A 19,319-nucleotide genomic window follows, 5' to 3' on the forward strand; every position below is an offset into this window, starting at 1 on the left:
CCAGATGCAGTTTTCAGGTGGCTGTGGACTCAGGCAGCAGTCCAATAAAATAAAGGGGCAAGATTTCTCTTTAAGCACTATTATCTCACATTGTTGGACCATAAACATGAGTTTGATATATTAACTCATCCAAATTCAAATAGATCAATTTAAATTTCAATAATGTTTTCTTGTATAGACCTTTTGTAGTTTTATGCATTGGCATCTAGGTTATCTTGGTGGATATTTTTAGCAAAGAAGTCTTGTGCTTAAATTACAAAATTGAGCTTATGAAGCTGAAATTCAGCTAGATCCAGCAGGATTGCTGTGCTGATTGGTACATTTCTTTCATAGAAAGGTTTTCCAACCTTTACTTATTTCTTTGGTACAGGAGCAGTAGAAAAGCCTGCAGTCTGTTTTCATGGTGTAATTTTCTGAACCTTTTCATCCTTATTTGGCCAGAAGTCAGTTCCTGAGTTATGAAAAGCTTTTCATTGTTTAAGGGTGTACCAGAAACTAAATTTTCAATGTGAAGAGGCAATGTCTTAGTATATTCGCAATCTTACCAATGTAATGAAAGTGAAGAAAAGCCTGAATTGCCTTTATCTGGTGTGGTCTCTGGAAGTATGGATGTGGGACTTGGGGACATGGTTTAGCTGTGAGCATAGTGGTGCTGGGCTGGTCTTAGAGGTCTTTCCCAACCTTTATGGTTCTGTGAAATCCTATACAGCACACACAATCCAGCAACAGCATCCTTCTATGATGCACCAAGTCCAGCTTGTGTAAGCACAGCTGGATTGCAGGTGATCTTTTCCTAAATATCCATGATAACAGAAGTAATTACCATTGCAGAGCATCCTCCTTCTGTTGCCATCTGCCTCCAGGCAGTTTACAATGTAAACACAGAGCAAGGGAATGCAGATGAATATAAATGAATAAGGAATGGGAGGATTGAAGTCAGAAAGAAAGTATTTCTATTAATCAACAGGTAAACAGAGATGCAGTCTGACAGTTTGATTCGGATGGAAGGAATTTGCAGACGGCTTTCTGCAAGTGTTACACAAATAAGTCACGGAGCTCCACGGTTTTCCATGATGCAGGTATGGTTTACCAGCTCCAGCAATGCTAAATATTAAAATTTCACATAGGTACCTCAGCCTGAAGAAGTGTGCATCTAGACAAAAGCATTGCAAATCCATTTCTAAGCTGTGTGGGAAGCTTTTCAGCAGCCTGCTCACTCTGGATCGTTTTCATGCAGTTAATGGCCTGCCCTTGAACATGCAGAAAGAGCAACGCTGTGAATCCATATCTAGATCCAGGCCTGGGAAGCACAGTAAAGTGCAAGAGAAAAAAAAAAAAAAAAAAACAAAAACAAAAATGGAAGTTCCAGGAGTGGAAGGATTTTGGAAATGCCCAGGAGGGCTGAGAATCTGATACCTGAATCAGCAAGTTGCCATTCAGATCAGCATAAACTGAATTTAAAAGGGACCTTAATATCCAGTACATCACACTGAACAGCCCTTAAGCCCAGCTAAACATGACAATAGAAGTTAGAGAAACAGCCAAGAAAAATCATATCTAGGTTATCCATTAGACAATATTCCTTTATTGTAAGTATTTATTATAAAGTACACTGCTTAATCACTTAACCATCATGTTCTGAGTATTTTAATATAAATAAGTTTTCCAATAGTTGAGAGAATACTACTGAGAGCTAAAAAAAACCAAAACATTTTATCTGCCCAGATAAAGGATGTGTATACGATTTCCTCCAAGAAGGGCCACAAGCAAGATTACAGTGTAATTGGTTGATTTTGGCATAGCTATAGCAACAGCCATATGGGAGGCATGTAATTTCATAGAGCTGCACATGGTGAAGTCATGGCAAAGTACCAGCAACTCATTTGATGTGGCTGCTCTCCAGGAGTTCAACATAGATCAACTAAAACCATTAACTTTCAAAATATAATTAGTCCAACCATATTTTTTTTTCTAAATGAAGGATGGGAAAAAACCCAGCTATGATTCTTGGTGCACTGAAACAAGGTGTGTAAGGAAGAGAGAAACTAATAAACTAGGGCTTGTTTATATCCTTGGACTATTTTGATGATAACACCACTATTGCCCAGTTTGTTTGGTAGGAATAACAGCAAATTGTGTATCAAAAGACAAACCTAGAAAAAGAATTGGTCTGAAAATATGATGCCTCAAGAACTTGATGTTCTGTACTGAGGCCAAATCTGCAAAAGTCAAGGGAAACTGCATTCCTATTAACAGCTTGCTTTTCCATTCAAAATTGGTTATCTGTCTGCTGTTATTCTGTTCTTTCTAATAACACCTCAATCCTTTATGATGCCACTGTAAGTGAACTAGCAGGATGGCAGCAGAATTCCTACAACTGCAAAGCAGAGCACTAACCTCTGCCCTTGAGTTGTGTCTGTATTGCACAGGCTCCACACAGTCACACCTGGGAACCAAGGAATAGCAGTGCATAGTTTGCCCATGATCAGAAAATCTGGGCTTTCTTGTGCAAATAGTTGCACCTATTTACTTCCTTGGCTGGAAGAAATGTGTATTGCTGCCTTTTTCATGTGACTTGGGCACTTCAACTGAACTGAGAACCTAAATCAATTGCAGCTGTAAGTGCCTGACCTGCATCAACTTCCATGCTCACTGTGTCATGAACATTAATTTGAGTAAATGCCATGATAACTCACAAATTTATGTAAAATCACCGTTTTGAATTTAGTCGTCCTTAATTTTTTTTTCAAAGATGTCAACCATGTGCTAAATAAAACCAGTGTGACACCAGTTTGCAGTTTAGCAGCTGTTAGTAACTGTTATGTGAACTTTCCAGCAGAGTACAGAAGCCTACAAGTGTAAAACTGAGCCTTAAAACACTGGCAAGCACCAGAGCAAGAAAAGCTGGACTGGAAAAGAGGATCAAGGTGAACCTAGTGGGTCATTTCACAAAAGAAGTAGCATGAAGAGTCATAGAGAGTACAATGGTACCATGCGGTTTTTTGCTACCCAGCCATTTGAAACTGCAAGTAATTGAACGTGTGACGGGTAAACAAATGGGTTTCTCTTCTGAGACATTTTTCTGGCTTTCACCATTGCTTATCAACTTTTGAGAGGGTTTGGCTGCTAATATTTGAGCTCTCATTCTAAATGGCTTTTCATAAGTGGATTGTTTAGAAACACTCGTATGTGTTTGGATTTCTCCTTGGTGTGTGACTTTTGATAAAAATATCTTCTCTTCAGTTGACCCAATCTGTTGACTCCTCAGATTAACTTGCAGAAGACAATAGATGTTACAAGGTTATTATATCCCATTTATGGTCATTGTGCCAGATTACTCTTACTGTATTTACATTAAGATAATGCAGGGAGGAGAGGAGGGCTAGGAGGAGAATTTAGAATTCACGTGGACAGGTGTCCTGCTCTGGATGCAGCAGGGTGCTGCTTGACTATACAGTATCAGTCAGCTGGATATTATAGCATCCACAGTTCTATCAGAGAAGCATGGATGAGCACTCTCCAATTGTCTCTAGACAAAATGGAACGTAACTAAAAATGCTTCTTCTGAGGGGTTAAATTATTTGGCTGCCTTCTTTCTAGCAGGATAGGGAATGTTCTCTCACAGACGAGGGAACATTCCCTCCACCAGAGCTGGAGGAAGGCAGTGAACAGCTCGTGCAGCATCTTTTTCAATTATCACAGCTATCTGCAGTCCAAGTTTCTTATTAAGATGTATGATTTATTTAGAAACAATATACAGGACTATTTAAGTTAGTCAGCAGTGGAACACTTTAAAAGTACTGTGTTCTTCAATAAGTGTAAAACTCAATCTATTTCTAGTGGCAGTGCTGCTTGCATACAAAATGGAAACAATTTCAAAGCACTAATTCTGAATGCTGGGTGCCTCTATACAGGGTTTATTCTATCTGTTTGGTAATATATAAACTGTTAACTCATTTCTGTGAAGTTGGGGCCCCTTGCTTGTTCTGCTGAAAGACTGTAGGAAATTTTCCTGAAATAATACCTTAATGAATCACCAAAAAGTAGACAAGCTGATTTGCAGCTCTACAGTGCTATGTCTGACACTATAAGGATCATGTGGATGTCTTTGAAGAAGGCCACAGCCAATTTTTAATTATGTGGTCTTGACATGTCCAGTATCAAAAGTATATCAAAACTAATACATTGTATTCAAGTGTTTCTCTCACTCTGCTGCTTTAAAAAACAGTATTAAAAGCAAACACTCTGGTGAATTATGCTAATGAATATGTAAATTGGACAAAATCTTCTAGACAAACAGATTATATTAATTATCTTAGTCCTTACTGTGAGGATAGGGGCATTAAAATCTCTGTTTGGAGTACTGCATGCCTGTTCAATTTGACGTGCCACCCTAAAAAGCCAACAGACTTGACCTTTATGAACAATACACTTTGAAACCTTTTGATCTAAAAATAATGCACCAGCAAAGCCCCAAACCAGTAGCTCTGTCCATGCAATTCCTCATGTGATATAATTTCATTTTTGGCACAGTTGAAGAGCCTGTGCATTGAGAAGACCAGTGTTGTTAAAATTAGAAGACGTGAAAAACAAAACTTTACCTCCTGTATTTCCCTGCAGAGCAGCTTCCAGTTTAATGCATTTGTGTTCTCTCTCTATAGAACCCACATATACACACAGGAGGTCTCCTTTGCTAATGGGGTAAGAATAAACGTGGGACATTCATTCCTTTGCTTTAGGCCCTTCCCAGGAGAATCCCTGCCTTCTCTGGAGCATTATGCATTCCCAGCAAGGGATCAGTTCCCTATTGCCATATTGGGCAATGCTCCCATTCCCTCTGAATACCACCTTATGTTGCAATGTGCCTCCGTGAATCATTGTGCTTATTCACCCAGGAATGTGCAAAAGCACAAATGTAAAAATCTCTTCTGTGTTCTGAGCATGTGGGGTCAGATTCTCAGCAGTTCCATCTGATAAGACTTGTGCTGAGAGAACTGCTTGACTTGACCTTTAGCAGAGTTGCTTTAATGGGCATATTCAGTGTAAATGAAATTCACTTTTGGCTCTCTGTTAAGGCCTCTTCTGTGTTTTTGGATCACATCTCCAGCAGGACAGGTATTCATGCTCACACATGCATTTCTGCCAGCCCTGGTGTTCAAATGCCTCCCTGCTTGTCAACATGCATAAAGGTTACACATGCAGTCTACTCCTATGTATGATTTCTCTCAATGGCATGGTAATTCTGTAATTCAGAACACTTCCAAAAGGTTTACTTTTCATTTACTTTTTGGTTTGCTTGAATAGGCTTCCAAATGGTTTTTAAAATTGTCTTTTTTAAAACAATTAATGATCACAACTCACCTACTGAAAATAATTAAGTGATAGAAATTTAATAATTTTCAGTCTGGGAAATCCCATTGCCAATTAAGCTTCCTGTTTTCTTTCCTGTTATAAATCAGCAGAGTAAAGAAACTGAAGCAAGTGATGACAAGTTCCCCAAATGAGCTGTTTTACTCATGTGTAATTTTATTACTAGCTAATATTTGCAAGTAATGTTCAGTAGGAAGCAGAAAGTGCTCTCAGTTCCAATTAATTTTCAACAGCTATTAAAAGCAATGGTTGATAAAAAGTACGTCACAAAAATATTTGTGATTTCTTCTTCTATTACATCTGCAGAGTAACATTTTTCCTGTAAAAACCAGTAGTTCTTATAGTAATCAGCATAGATTTTATTCAAAATAATACATTTTTAAACACTAAGATTTCTTAGAGCCTTGTCATCAGGTAAAACATTTAAGAAAACAGCCATGTAACAGTTCAGCAAGGGTCAAAAACACAAAATGTTTGTAAATACACAAAAAAGGGACTGAAAACAGAATGGATATTGTAACTTTAACAGTCTAGCTATATTTCATGTAATCATATGAATGTTTTAATTTCAGTCTCTCAAGAATTGGACCAGAAGGAGAGGAAGGCAGTGAGGATAACTGAGCAATAAAATCATTTCCTCAGTCACAAGAGGCTTCTTGCAAAGCTGGACTTAGGATGTGAGAACACTTCAAGGATAGCGAAGGACAAATATATGACAGTTAAAACTCAAATAATGCAAAGAAGGTGAAGTGGAACAAGGATTACAAATTTTGTGACAAGATTATAATCCAGTGACCTAAACCCAAGCAAAACATTTTCTGTTTTGTCACAAGAGTCTGCCTCAATAAATCCCTAACAGCTCTTGGTGCATTACTGGGTTCACAAAAGGGATTAGGCAAATTCATGGGTCCATCAAGAGCTATTAAATGCATTGGCTGAATTACATCCTTTTAGATAAGGATGCTGGTACACTTATTTCTAAAAACTAGAAGGATGTGTCCTGGAAAACACTCCCTTGTTTCCAACACCATTTTTCCCAGGCATCCATTGAGGAGACATCAGGATTCTGAGCTAGACAGACTTTTGATCTAACCCAGCAGGACAGAGGAACACCCCACTGTCATGCATCCTACACCGAGTCTAGTCCTGAACACTCAGACTGTATCTTTTCCCTAAGGAGAACAGAAGTTGATCAGAACTGACTTTGTCAGTTTGAATTTTTAATAGTTTCTTCTGCTGCTTTGCCTTGTTCATCAACATGAACATCTTATTCATCAAAGAGCTGTTCCAAATCCTTTTGAAGGAAGGATTTCTCTAAAATAAGTAGATTCAATTCTTTTGTAGAGATCTATTATGAGACCAAAAGAGTATTACATTTCGTTCTTGTGTTTGGATCTATTTCTTTCAAATCAGCTTTTTTGTTCTTGTAAGTAGAACATATATGAGCAGAAACTAAATTCAAATTTTCTTGATAAGTGTAATTTAGAAGGTTTGCATGTTTTGTGGCTGTTTTATCTTATGAAATTATTGCAATGATGCTGGGAAATAGATACAATTTTGCTTTGTCTACAAAAATAGTATGCATGTAACTAAAATATTCACGGCAAGAAAAATATATATGCAGTCTGTGTATACTTTCAAGATACATATTGTTCTATTACATGTGTTTACTAAAATCTAATTCCTGAAAAAGGTGTAGTAAAAAAAAAAAAGGGAAATCATTCTCATAATAGTTTCTTTCAGGGAAGACAAAAGATCATCATGTGTACTTTTACAATAGGAAACAAATTACTTAATCAGGAGCTAAAAATATAGAAGTCCTGTGATATTTTTGAGTGTAATAAGTACAAACTTCTGGGCTTCTGACAATGTTCACTTGTTTATCTCAAAATGCCCCTGGAAGCACAGCATAAGTGCCTCATCCTGTGATGAAGAAATCTTGGCACTCCACCTGAAGGACAACAGTGCCCTCCTGTTTGCCAGCCCCACTCAAAATGCTTAAAATCAGAACCTTAACGAGGTGGATTTAACTGTGTTGCCATATTGAGGTGCAAACTGCTGCATCCCCTCCTAAAGAAGAAAACTCATATACATGAGAGGACACGTGGAGCTACACCCTGAAAGCTGGTCTTAATTCAGGTGGGATTTCATGTGCTTTCCACTGTCAAAGGAGAGTAAAGCATGAAAAGAGAGGAAATCTGCATATCACAGATATTTTGTCATCACTACTGGTGATCATTGTGGGAAAACATTTTCCAGGGGCAGCAAACCAAGCTGAGCTTTTCTGTCAATGCATGATCAGATAAGACAGAACAGCCTGGGAATCTCAACCTTCCCTGCTGCCTTATTTATTCTCCCTGTTCAAATGCAGTGGGGTTTTCTTTTAATGTAAAACATTCACCCCATTTTCATATAAATTATGCATAATATTTTTCAATATATTATTTAGTAAAGGCACTATTTGCTATAGGAAAGCATTACGTGCAGTTTCTCTGTCAGAGTACTGTAGTCATAACTCTTTGGTTTTCTCTTCAGATTTTGCTGCTGATGAGCTGATTGACCTTGGATGAGCCACGTATGTTTACTGAGTCTCTGTATAAATACTAAACAAAGATCTGCTAGACCCACGAAAATTAGATGCCGTGAGATGCACACATGTTTTTGCAGTTATATTTTATATATTTTTCAACTCCTCTGAATTCCACAGAATGCACCATTTCAAGAGGACTGCTATTTTCCTGAAGCTTTGTGTAAGAAATTCAATTTACCTAAAATCTCATTACAAAGCTGTAAAGTCACAATTTCACGAAAAAGCACCATACTGCACATTTTGGCTGAAAGGCCAAGAGGGATAGTGAGGCCAGAAGAACAACAAATCAATAGTGTATTTATAATGTATACTCAGAGTACATCAAAAAAGGACAGTTTGAACCAAGAGCATAATTCACTGCATGCCCTTGTACCATTTATGCTAATAATGCTTCTGGGTAGAGATCGTATCTTCTAACAACCACTTTTATGGGGCATCAAACTTGTTAGATGTCTCTTAGTGCTACTGTATGCAAATTAGAATTCAGATGGATTAAGAAATTCAGGGTCACAAAAGAAAAAAAAAAAGCCCAAGCCAGTTTCACACTAAAAGTTCTTCAAGTTTTGTTCTCTTTTTTTTTTTTTTTTTAAGAAGTAACTTTTGTTTATCTACAGGAAATAACTCAAGCCCAGCAGCAATGCTGACCCAGTTATGTGATAATAAAATATCACATTTATATACGAAGGAGAATGGATTTTTTCAATCACCAGCCTATAGGAAGGGTGAAATATCATGTTTGATTTCAACAGTTTGTAAGTGTGAGTAGCACTGAAAATAACTTCACAGCTGTATCATATGTATCACCTAATAACAATTAAACACATTTTTATTCATGTGTATACATTGCTCACTATTTTTTCCTAACAGTTTTTGCTGTAAAAATTCCAAAATATGTAATAGCTAAATTTTGCCAAAAGTTTTATTTCTGTTAGCAGGTGAGTACTGAACAATCTGTAAAATGTGACCTGGTAATCTTAAATTGGTATTGTGAGCTTAAATATTAATCAACACTGACTACAGAGGGTACTAACACTGACTACAAGACCAAACCAAACAGGACCAGTATCTACTTTTGCAATTTCATCTAAGCCTATGATAGTTCATTTTATTCAATATTTTTGATAGACTTTGTCTAGTATTTCCTTTTACAGCTTGTTAGTCACTAACATATATATCTCAAAATTTGGCTTTCATTTAGCTTGCATGTCTACACACTATCACTTTTTTATGCTCTTAAAAGTGTGTTGATAGTGAAGCTGACATCTATTTTAAAAATTTAATTAGTTCCCACAACTTTCAGGTCCCGTGAGATTTTGTATCACAGAGCATAAAGATTATGGTAACTATGAAACTAACATTCCACCACCTCACTGCATTTTAGGACATTTCTCAAGGTCTTGCAAACTTTGGTTTTTCTTCTTCCCCCTTTTTTTTTTTTTTTTGACCGACTAGTTTCAAGCTTCATCCCACTTCTCCATCCCTAGTTCTTCACTCTGTGCTCTCTTCCTCTGCCTTCTCTGTTCCTCCATGTTTTAATTTATGTCTTGGGGTTTATTTGTTTTTGGTTTGGGGTGTTTGTTTGTTTGTGAGGTTTCTTTGTGTGTTTCTTGGGTTTTTGTTGTTGTTGTTGTTTTTACTTGTTTATCTTACAGTTTTGGGAGAGCCTGTATAAATGCCCGTGTCTCCGGAGCAAGCTCTGCTCCCTCAGAGCAGTTCCACCATTCCCTCGTTAGAGACCATCAATCTCTTTATCTCTTTGGAACAGCCGGCGCTGCTCCCGCTGCCAGCTCCGCTCCCGGGAGCCGCGGGGGGATGGCCCCCGCCGGTGCCGGGACCAGCAGGAGCCCGGGGTTAGCAGCCAGTTCTGCCTCTTCCCGCTGTACGGAGAGTTCCCTCCGCGTCCCCGTTCCCCGGGAGCGGCCCCGGAGCCGCGCCAAGTCCGGCGGGACGCGGGGCGGAGCGGGCACCGGGAGCGCTGCAGCCTTGGGCATGGGGATGGGAAAGGGATAAAAATGGCCATAGGGATGAGGATGAGGACGGGGGCGGTGATTTGGCGTGGGATGGAGATAGGGATGGGGGCGGTGAAGGGAACGCTGATAGGAATGGGGTCGGTGATGGCAATGGGGACGGGGATGGGATGGGGATGCAGACGGGCATAGGGACAGTGATGGGGATAGGGATCGGAATGGGGACGGGGATAGGGATGGTGATGATGACGGGAATGGGGACAGGGATGTGGATGGTGATGGTGGCTGGGGTGGGGGGACAGGGGTATGAGTAAGGATGGTGGCTGTGGTGCGGACAGGCATATGGATGGGGATGGAGACGGGGACGGGGACAGGGATATGGATGGGGGTGGTGGCTGTGTTGGGGAGAGGGAAATGGGTGAGGATGGTGGCTGTGGTGGGAACAGGGATATGGATGGGTATGGTGGCTGTGGTGCGGATAGGGATATGGATGGGGATGGGGACAGGGATGTGGATGGGGATGGAGACGAGGATTGGGACAGGGACATGGGTGAGAATGGTGGCTGTGTAGCGGACAGGGATGTCTCCGCCGCCCTTCCCGGTGCGGGTCCCCCCGCCGCCCCCACCGCAGCCGGGCGGGGGGCGGGCGGCAGGACAGGGGTGTGGAGCTGCTGGCCGAGCGGGTCGATGGCGCCGGCCCGCGGGCGGGGCGGGCGGGGCGGCCGCTCGCGGACTCGGGGATGGATTGCGGGTGTCCGGCGCTGGCGGGCGGTGCCGCCGCCGGACGGAGCGCGGGGGGCGCCGGGCCCGGCGCGGCCTCAGGTACCGGGAACGGGAGCGCGGCCGGGAACGGGCGGGTCCCGCCGCTGCCGGGCTACCGCGGCCGAGAGGCCCCGAAGGGCTGAGCGGGGCCGGGCCTGGGAGGGAACTTTGTCCCTTCGCGCCGGCGGGGGAGCCGTGCCCGCCCGGGGCGGTGCGAGTGCCCCGTGTCCCGCCGCCCCTCGGCCCCGTCCGCCCGTGACAGCGGGGCGGGGAACGCGCTCTCCGCTCCCCGCCTCGGGCAAGCTCCCCTGGCCGGACTGGCGGTGTGTGCAGGGCTTCCGCTGTCCCCAGAGCCAGCCCGAGCCAGCAGCAGTGCGGGCAGCGCCAACAGGGAAGTGATTGTGCCCCTGTGCTCGGCGAGGCCACGCCTCGGGTGCCGCGTCCTGTTGTGGGCACTCGCTGCAGGAAAGACGTTCAGGCACTGGAGCGTGTCCGGAGAAGGGCAGCGGAGCTGCTGAAGGGTGTGAAGCACAAGTCCTGTAAGCGGTGTCTGGGGGAGCTGGCGGGGTTTAGCCTGGAGTGAAGGAGGCTTTGGGGAGACTTTACTGCTCTCCACAAGTCCCCGACAGGAGCCAGATGGGGGTCGAGCTCCCAGCAGTGACAGGACAAGAGGACACGGTGCTAAGCTGCGCCAGGGGAGCTTCAGGCTGGACATTTGGAAGAATTTCTTTATACAGAAGGGGTGATTAAGCAATGGAGTGGGCTGCCCAGGGAGGTGATGGAGTTGCCGTTCCTGGAGGCGTTTAAGGAAAGCCTGTGCCATGGTCTGGTTGACAGGGTAGTGTTTGGTCCTGGGCTGGATTCGCTGGTCTCAGAGCTCTTTTCCAACCTAACTGATTCAGTGATTCTGGGCTGGCACCGCTGTCCTGTCTCGCTGGGGGTGTGAGGGGGACGTGCTTCCCCTGCTTGGGCTGCAGCTCCCTTTCCCTTTTTCCCCTGCATTTTCCAGTGTTCTAGGTGTGAGTGCAGCACGCTCATTCTTTCTCCCCCGAGGTCCCCAGGCATGTATCTTTCTCCTTAGACATCCACTTTTCTCTGAGTGCATTAAGAAGACTTACTCATTTCCCTTCTCTTTGTTCCTGCTGCTTTTCCCCAAAGATATCTGTCGGCAGGAAGGAGACCCCCCATTCACTCTGAGTGCAGTGATTTCACCGATTTGTACCTTGCCTGGAAGGCTCGGCTTTCAGCTGCCAGGGTGTCTCTCTGAAAGCTGCCCTGCTGGTTCTTATCAGGAATCTGTGTCTGTATATCCTGTGACAAAGCACGATATGTTTAGTCCTTGCACTAGACAAGATTAGATCTGCAGCATGTGCAATGGATGTCATTTGTAATCCTTAGCCGATGTTAAATGTGGAGCTACTGGTGGCTGAGAGATTGCTGTGTATGTGGTGAAGCTCAGAGAGGCCTTGGCAGCTTGACATGGAGTTTTTTCTCCTAATGTTGCTGGACTAGAATAACGAGGAGGTCAATGTCTGTTCTGCTTGTCAGCTTTCACTCTGCAGACCTGAAACTTGGGTGTTTCTAACTCGTTGCAGGCAGACTTCAAGTCCAGCAGCGTCACAGCCTGGCTGGGGGTGCTGCCGGAATTACTGAGAACTGTGTGCTTGCATAGGCTGGTAGCTGATAAGGAAGGACTCTGAGGAATAAAACAGATTAATACTCTGCACTGCTAGTTCTATACAGGAAAATCTGTTTGAAGTGTTGTTTCATGAATTTTGGGTGTGTGTTGAATGGGACGATTTCATTTCATTCGTTCAAAAGGAAAACATTCCAACATTCATGTTCTTTTTATTCCTTAGATACCCAGATCCAGCTGTGCCATGACAGTTTGATAACATGACTGTTACATACCACCAGATTCCTAAAACATATCTTTGATTAAGCTAAATTCTCCTATTTCGGTAATAAAATTAATATGTTTCTTGTGCAGACTTTGGTCTTGTGTAACTTCCTATGTAGATGGGAGCAGTGATCTCTGCTTGCAGAACTCAGTACTGGCATGGAAAACTTGGTTGCTTTTTTGGTTCTTTTGCTTCGCTATATTTTAAGATCCTACAGGAAACTTTCTTTGAGTAAAAATGATAGGGCTGCAGTGAATGTAACAGTTATGTTGCATAAGGCTCACTTTTCTATCTCTTCTGAATATTCTTGCCTTTGCCCTCATCTCGTGGTAATCTTTGAAGGTTGAGTGGACATCAGAATTGTGTTAGATTAGTGTTGCTTTAATGTATGCTTACAGATTTTGCCATATAAATATAAATCCTTTTACTTTCAGGGGTTTTTTTTCTGGTTAAAGTGAAAGCAGTGCCTCTGTTTCTCTTATCTCAGTAGCAATCCAATATGAAACAGGAATCACCTGATGACAGAACATGTTAAAAGGGGGAGGAGGTTGTATCCCAGAACTCGTACTGTTGGTGCAGCTGGTATAACTGGAAAAACTAAACTCATTTATTTTGCTTGCAAGCCTTATCTTGATATGTTGTCTTTCAAATTGTATATGAAATAATCTTGAGTAGATACAAGGAAGAATTTCCAGTTGACTTGCTTGCACCGTGGATTGTGACTGAGGTGCTGTTCTGTGTCTTTTGGCATTCTTGTTATGTCCTTTTTTTTCTATTTTTTGGTGGTGGAGGGGAGAGACAGGCTGTGTGTTTTCCTCCTGGAACATCCAGAACAGCAATACTTCTGTTTTGCAGTGATTTGGCAATTCTTTGGCCTATAATGTTCTCTTCCCTGATTGCCAGTGCAGTAAAAGTTTGTGAATTCCATGTGATTTTCTCTTCTTGGGCGGAGCTTTTAATGTGGAAATAATCTGCACAAAGAAATATTTGATGCTGTCCAAATAAGCTTGCACGTGAAGTATCAATGGTGCAGTTTTATTTCCTGCCCTCAGAAGCTGCTTGTGGCATGTTCAGAAGAGGAGAGTTGGACAGGCTGCTGAGCCTGTTGGCTTTAGTGCAGTCAGCTATGTGACAGCTGCATGCACTGTGGGCTACACAGTGAGACTGCTTTTTATCTCTTTTTGATATCAGAAATTGAAGTGGTGACTCTTCTTACATGATCTAGGGTACTGCGGTGTTTTAAAATCAAAGTACAGTGTCATGACAAGAAAATTTTCATTTATTTTTCAGAAGATCTTCATGTAACTAGCTGAAAAATGGTTCTGCAAGATGACAGCACCAACTCTAAGACTGTTGGAATGGTAAATAAATAAAAAAGGAGACTTTAAAGGGTCTCAGTGCTGTTTGCTGAAAATTATAATGATATTGAGAAATGTCTTTTAAATGAATACTCCTTTAAATGTCAGATTTGAGGTGGTATATTTAAAGTTACACCATGTGGAAAGCATATTTATTTCCTAATAATGGGAAAAAAGGGCAAGCATTCTGAAGTTTCTACTCTATTAATGTAGTAGAAAATGATATTTACTTTTAAACCATAATTTTTATTGCAGTCTCTATGTCTTCTGGTAGCTGAAATTTATCATAACTTTGTGCACTTGATAAATTAAATATTCTGTAGGTGTAGAATACAATAATCATGCCAAGGTTGTGACTTCAATCCCTGGGCCATTCCGTTAGAAGTTGGACTTTATGATCCTTGTGGATCCCTTCCAGCTCAAAATAATCAGTGATTTTGTGATTAATTGCCTTGGTGTTCAGGATCTACAGTGAGCATTGTCTTTGTGGAATAGAAGGTGGAGTATCACATGCTTTTGTTTAAAAAAAGCTTCTTCCAGTTTGTTGGTTTCTTTTAGGTCGTTACGATCATTTGGTAAACTGTGGAAAAGGTTTGAACTTGCTGTGTGTAAATGTTGAGTTCTGTGGGGGCTGAACCACAGTCTTTTGGGGTCCCTGTTTCTGAGTTTTAATCTAATGGGTGAAAAGCATGAATTTAGTTATTGCTCCCTCTTAACAGTTTACGAACTCTCAGCCATGCTTGATAGGTGGTCAAAAGCTTATTTAGGGTAAACATTTAATTCTGCCCTTGCTGCTATTTCTATTTGGGACACTAATTTGAGACATCCTAGCATAGTGTGTGACTCCTGTTGATTCAGGATATCCCTAAAACAGAGCTTAGCAACATTCCACAATAAATAGTAATAATAAATTCCTTCACTTCCAGGCAATAAAACTTATGGCTCTATTTTGTATAATGTTTCTTTTCCTATATAACAGTTTTAAAGTGGATTTTATTGAATATGTTTATAGGATCTAGGTTTAAAAATTAAAAAAAAAAAGTTTTAAGTAAGATGATGTTTTGTTTTAATACAATAATAATGCTGTGCCCCTTTAAGGAAAGATATTTGGCTTTCACAAGACAAAGCATTGAGGTGCCTTATCTTTCTAGATTATTTCAAGGCCAACAAGCCTGTATGTTCTTCCATTACCTTCCTTGTTCTAATGTTTAAATTCTTTGCTTAGGAATGTATACTTAAGAAATAGTGCCTTTCTCAGCATAGCTTAGAAAATCACAACTTATCATCAGGTTCATGTTCCTCATGTGAGCCTGCTATAGCGACTTAACAAGGAAGGGAATGTGTTCTTTGTAATATCAAAAGTAGGTAGGGATACTGTTTTCTTGCAGTTCAGGGCTGCCCTGCTGGCATTTTAGATGCAGACAAATTCTTAATGTTCTAGATCTATATGTCCCCAACACTTAGGACTTGAGCTGCAGAAGACACTTGTGGAAGTTGAAATTTTAGACAGTATTTTGCAAAGATAAATGCTCAATATACCTATGCACACAATGTTTCACACTTTGCTTTTTTTGTGTTTTTAGGAGACTGTCTTCACTTTGACATGAAGTGTGAAGTTTGTTAGTCACCACTTTTGTTTCCTTTTTACAGTTATTGTGGAAGGTAATATGAAGAAAGTCTTGTTCTTGTGTGTTCATTTCTATCAGAGCATATTACCCTCAATGTACAGAAGCCAAACATAAAAGTGTGGAATTGTATTTCATTGCAAGTTCATGAGTACTGTTAATAAGTGGGACAATGTGTCTGCCTAAAATTTCTCAAATTAGTAGTTTCAATCTGTCTATGCATTTTTGCATTTTGTGTGATGTTTTACAGGGTTTTAATTCTGTCCCAAAACTTAGTATTTAGGTTTCAGTAGGCTTTTGAATTTCTGCTGAACTTTACAGGCATTTTAGTATTGCTGCTTGGTGACATTTTTAGTCAACTATTAGCCTGAAGGTGATCATGCTGCACCTTTTCTTGTTAAGCTTTTTGCCTTGCTGGGGATGGATCAAGCGAAGGCTGTATTAGGCACATAGAAATGTTAAGCAGATAGTTGGTAGTCAGATGAGAAAGTAATAGCTGCTCTTACTGCAACATATTAAAAAATTCGATTTCCAGGGCATAATTATGGGCTCTTTATTTAGAATTTTAACATGTACTTATCAAAGGTACAGCAGAAATGGTGTAAAATGTACATAGACTGTAAATAACTTTATGTGTAACCTCTTATCTAAGAAGTGCTGGATGTTCCATCATCCTTTACTTCGCTCCTGTTGAAGGATCTTAAAGCAAGGGATTTGTTCAAGCCCAGTGTAGAGAAGCTGAGTACAAGATTAAACAGCTGCAGGATGTGAACGTTATCTGTGCACCATCTCTGCTCACAGAGTGTGCTTTGAAGCAGCCTGTGGTGAGAACAGCAGAGCTGTAGGTGTGAGGGAGTTTCTGATGTGGAGATGTCCAGCAGATCAGGCTGCTGCCATTCCCTCCTGTCTCCTGCCTGGCTACCTCACCCTCCCCTGCCTGCAGCACAGAACTGCTGGAAAGCTGCAGTGCTTTCTGTTTCTAGGATATTTTCCCACTGTCCATGTGCTTGACAGGAATGAGATTCCTTCCTTCCAGGTTGTTTGGAGCTCTTCTATGCCCAGCTTCCACGTTAGCTGCTTATTATGCAAACACATGAGCAATTTTTAGGCTCTATATAATATAACTTCATGTAATGGCTTGTAGGCTATTAGTCATAATAAAGTGAAGGCAAATTTTGTAGAGTATATTATGCAGTAACTGTTAAACCAATTTCTAAAAACTGAAAAAACCTTTATAGGCTTTCAAGCATGAGAACCTTTATGTTAGTTTCCTCAGGTTTAAGATAATACCTTTATTTGCTCTCTCTTTGAGAACATATGTTTTCTCCTTTATTCTGTATCAAGCAGAAATTATAATTCCTTGCTGAGTCTTTCATAACTTTGCCTCTCTCTACTTACAGATTTCTGCTTTCTTTTGTCAGTCCCACCATTTTATCAGAAAAGCAGAGTAATTATCCAGAACTGATGCCCACACATGCATTATATCAGCACAGATCTAGTGGTATAATTATACTTCAGGAATTCTGCCTGTTCATTTTTCTTTTGAAAGAAGCCTTTTAAGAAATGAAGGAAAAAGTGTCAAGATTTGAACATGGCAGAGACTGTATAGAGATATGAGTCAAAGCAGAAAACAGTGCTGTGATCTCAATGTGCTTGTGCATATCTGGACATTTAAATCCTTTATCTGTGTAACAGGCTACTCTGGAAAAAAGCAATGTACCTTCCTCACTCACTGAGGACATTGTTACACTGTCTCTTTCATAAATAATTTGTAAATAATGAAAAGAAAGCAAGTATTTGTATGTTGACACATGTGGAAAAAACAAAGTTCAATTTAAATTTATTAAACCCTATTAGCAAAGCAGTTGACCTCTATTTACTGTGAAAGTCAGAAGCTGCTCTCTGAAAATTACTTAGATTGCAGTTCCTTGGGCAGTTCTCTCAGAGATGGTGTTTGAGTTTATGGTATGCTATGCCATCTCTACTTAATGAACGCAAAATAAATTGGTTCTTAAAATATATACATAAATAAGTGAATGTTAGTGATAGAAATACCACATACATGTCTGAGTGACATTCATTAGAGAGTTTGTAAAGGATTCTAGTACAAGAATGAGTCATCAGTCTCTGTCATTTGTATTTGAAGCTTTTTAGTAATATAATTGAAAGTTTTCCTAAATTTAGGCCTTCCATAAATTTAGGCCATCCAATGGGCAGCTGTAAAGCTGTGTCACAAATCTGAATTCCCTTATAGTGGCATTAATGGATTTTTGACAAATTTTCACTAGTATTGCTTCATGCCTTTATTTCATAAATTACCAAAAAGCCATATAATTTTTTTCATTCAACTGCATGTGTAGTCTACTTTTTTTAATTTACAATTAATTATTCTTTTTTTTTTCTTGAATCACCTCTTGTTGTAAGGGTTTATAATTTACCCAAATGTTTTCCTGTGTCTTCTGAAATTTTGTTGAATGCCTCTAAGTTTAAACACAATTCTGACATTTGTCACAGCACATCTATCTAATTTATACTGTCAGGTATCTGAACTTCCCAAAATGTAGTGGTTTCAAATTTTGCAGAACTCACAGTATAAATTCCAAAAAGGCGTTGTGTTTTACCTACTTTTTGCTTACTTCATTGCTCAAGCAGTTGATAATGTTTTGCAAAGTCAAGATTTACTTTCTAATTGTCCCTAATAGCTCTGAAAATTTCTTGCCAGATCTGTTTTTTAGCAACACAGCTATATGTGTCCTTGCATTTTAGGTCCTATTCATATATATGACACAGTTGCCCCCAGCGTTTCTTTTTCTGTGTGTCCCTGTAACCTTGTGTGTTTTATCTCTGTGTCCCTCTTGCCCAGGTTCCAAATGGTGTGGGTTTTTATCATGAACCGGATGAGCTCCCAGAGCAGTTCATCTGCCCAGCGCAGGCGAATGGCTCTAGGAATTGTCATTCTCCTCCTTGTTGATGTGATCTGGGTGGCCTCTTCAGAACTCACTTCTGTAAGTATTGTTCTACACATTTTAAAGGGAAAATAAATGAGAAAGATGAAGCAGAAACGTGGTTATCAAACACTCGGTGTTTCACCAGCCTGAATCCACTAAAACTTAACAGATAAGTTCAACTCAGTGCCTGTTTTGAGACTGAAGGTGTTACTGATGACTCTAAAATTAAACAGCATAAACTCATAACTATGTACCGTAATCAGGGAGTTCATTTTGTTATTGTCATCTTGATTAAAATAATGCCCATATGGTTCCCAAAAATTAGTGAACAAGCTGTATCATGGCAGGCTAGCGATGTGATGAATTGTAGTTCAGAACTTCCAGAAGTCCAGGATGAGAGGACTCAGGTCATGGAGTATAAACCCTGTAATTTCATCTAGTTCATACATTAACCATATTGAAACTGCTGTGATATTTATTTCATGTTAAGCTTTATGACCTAAAACAGTGCTTTAGCAATAGAAATCGAGTTTTTAATAAATTCCTAAATATAGTTTTCTCAACTGTCATTAAGTTCTATATCACTTTTGAAACTAAGCATATACAAATGTTTGTGCTTATCATGTGATATTAATAAAACATTTTTTGAAACGAGCTGGTGGAGTCACTCTTGATACTGAAATGTTATGTAGCCAAAGTAATCTTCTCTAATTTATGATTAATATATTACTGCTTATAAAAGTGGTTTTCAATATAGAAAATGTTTCAGAAAATATGTGAATGTATTTTCAGTGCTAT

At 40.3% G+C, this 19,319-nt stretch overlaps 1 protein-coding gene and 1 long non-coding RNA gene across 6 annotated transcripts in view; both read left to right on the plus strand.

The window, feature by feature from the left end:
- Positions 1–7,417: 7,417 nt before the first annotated feature.
- On the plus strand, positions 7,418–8,743 carry LOC136293014 (uncharacterized). Its single transcript, XR_010722051.1, has 4 exons — positions 7,418–7,509; positions 7,906–7,945; positions 8,078–8,120; positions 8,575–8,743. It is a non-coding gene; the product is annotated as an uncharacterized lncRNA (long non-coding RNA).
- A 1,046-nt stretch (positions 8,744–9,789) lies between these two features.
- SLC35F5 (solute carrier family 35 member F5) overlaps positions 9,790–19,319 on the plus strand; it is a 31,197-nt gene continuing 21,667 nt past the window's right edge. Inside the window, exons 1-4 of one of the 5 annotated variants that reach the window (XM_066190342.1) lie at positions 9,790–9,810; positions 13,881–13,951; positions 15,532–15,610; positions 18,437–18,578. In XM_066190342.1, coding sequence (XP_066046439.1) covers positions 18,444–18,578 — 135 coding nt within the window. In that variant the 5' untranslated portion in view covers positions 9,790–9,810; positions 13,881–13,951; positions 15,532–15,610; positions 18,437–18,443. Of the gene's footprint in view, positions 9,811–10,716; positions 10,750–10,858; positions 12,651–13,169; positions 13,318–13,880; positions 13,952–15,531; positions 15,611–18,436; positions 18,579–19,319 lie in introns of those variants that run through there. The other 4 variants (XM_066190340.1, XM_066190338.1, XM_066190339.1 and 1 more) reach the window with 4 other exon arrangements.

This window comes from Chamaea fasciata, unplaced genomic scaffold, assembly GCF_029207755.1.
Source record: "Chamaea fasciata isolate MVZ Bird 193981 ecotype frontalis unplaced genomic scaffold, bChaFas1.0.hap1 SCAF_8, whole genome shotgun sequence".
In the NCBI taxonomy this organism is placed as follows: Eukaryota; Metazoa; Chordata; class Aves; order Passeriformes; family Sylviidae; genus Chamaea; species Chamaea fasciata.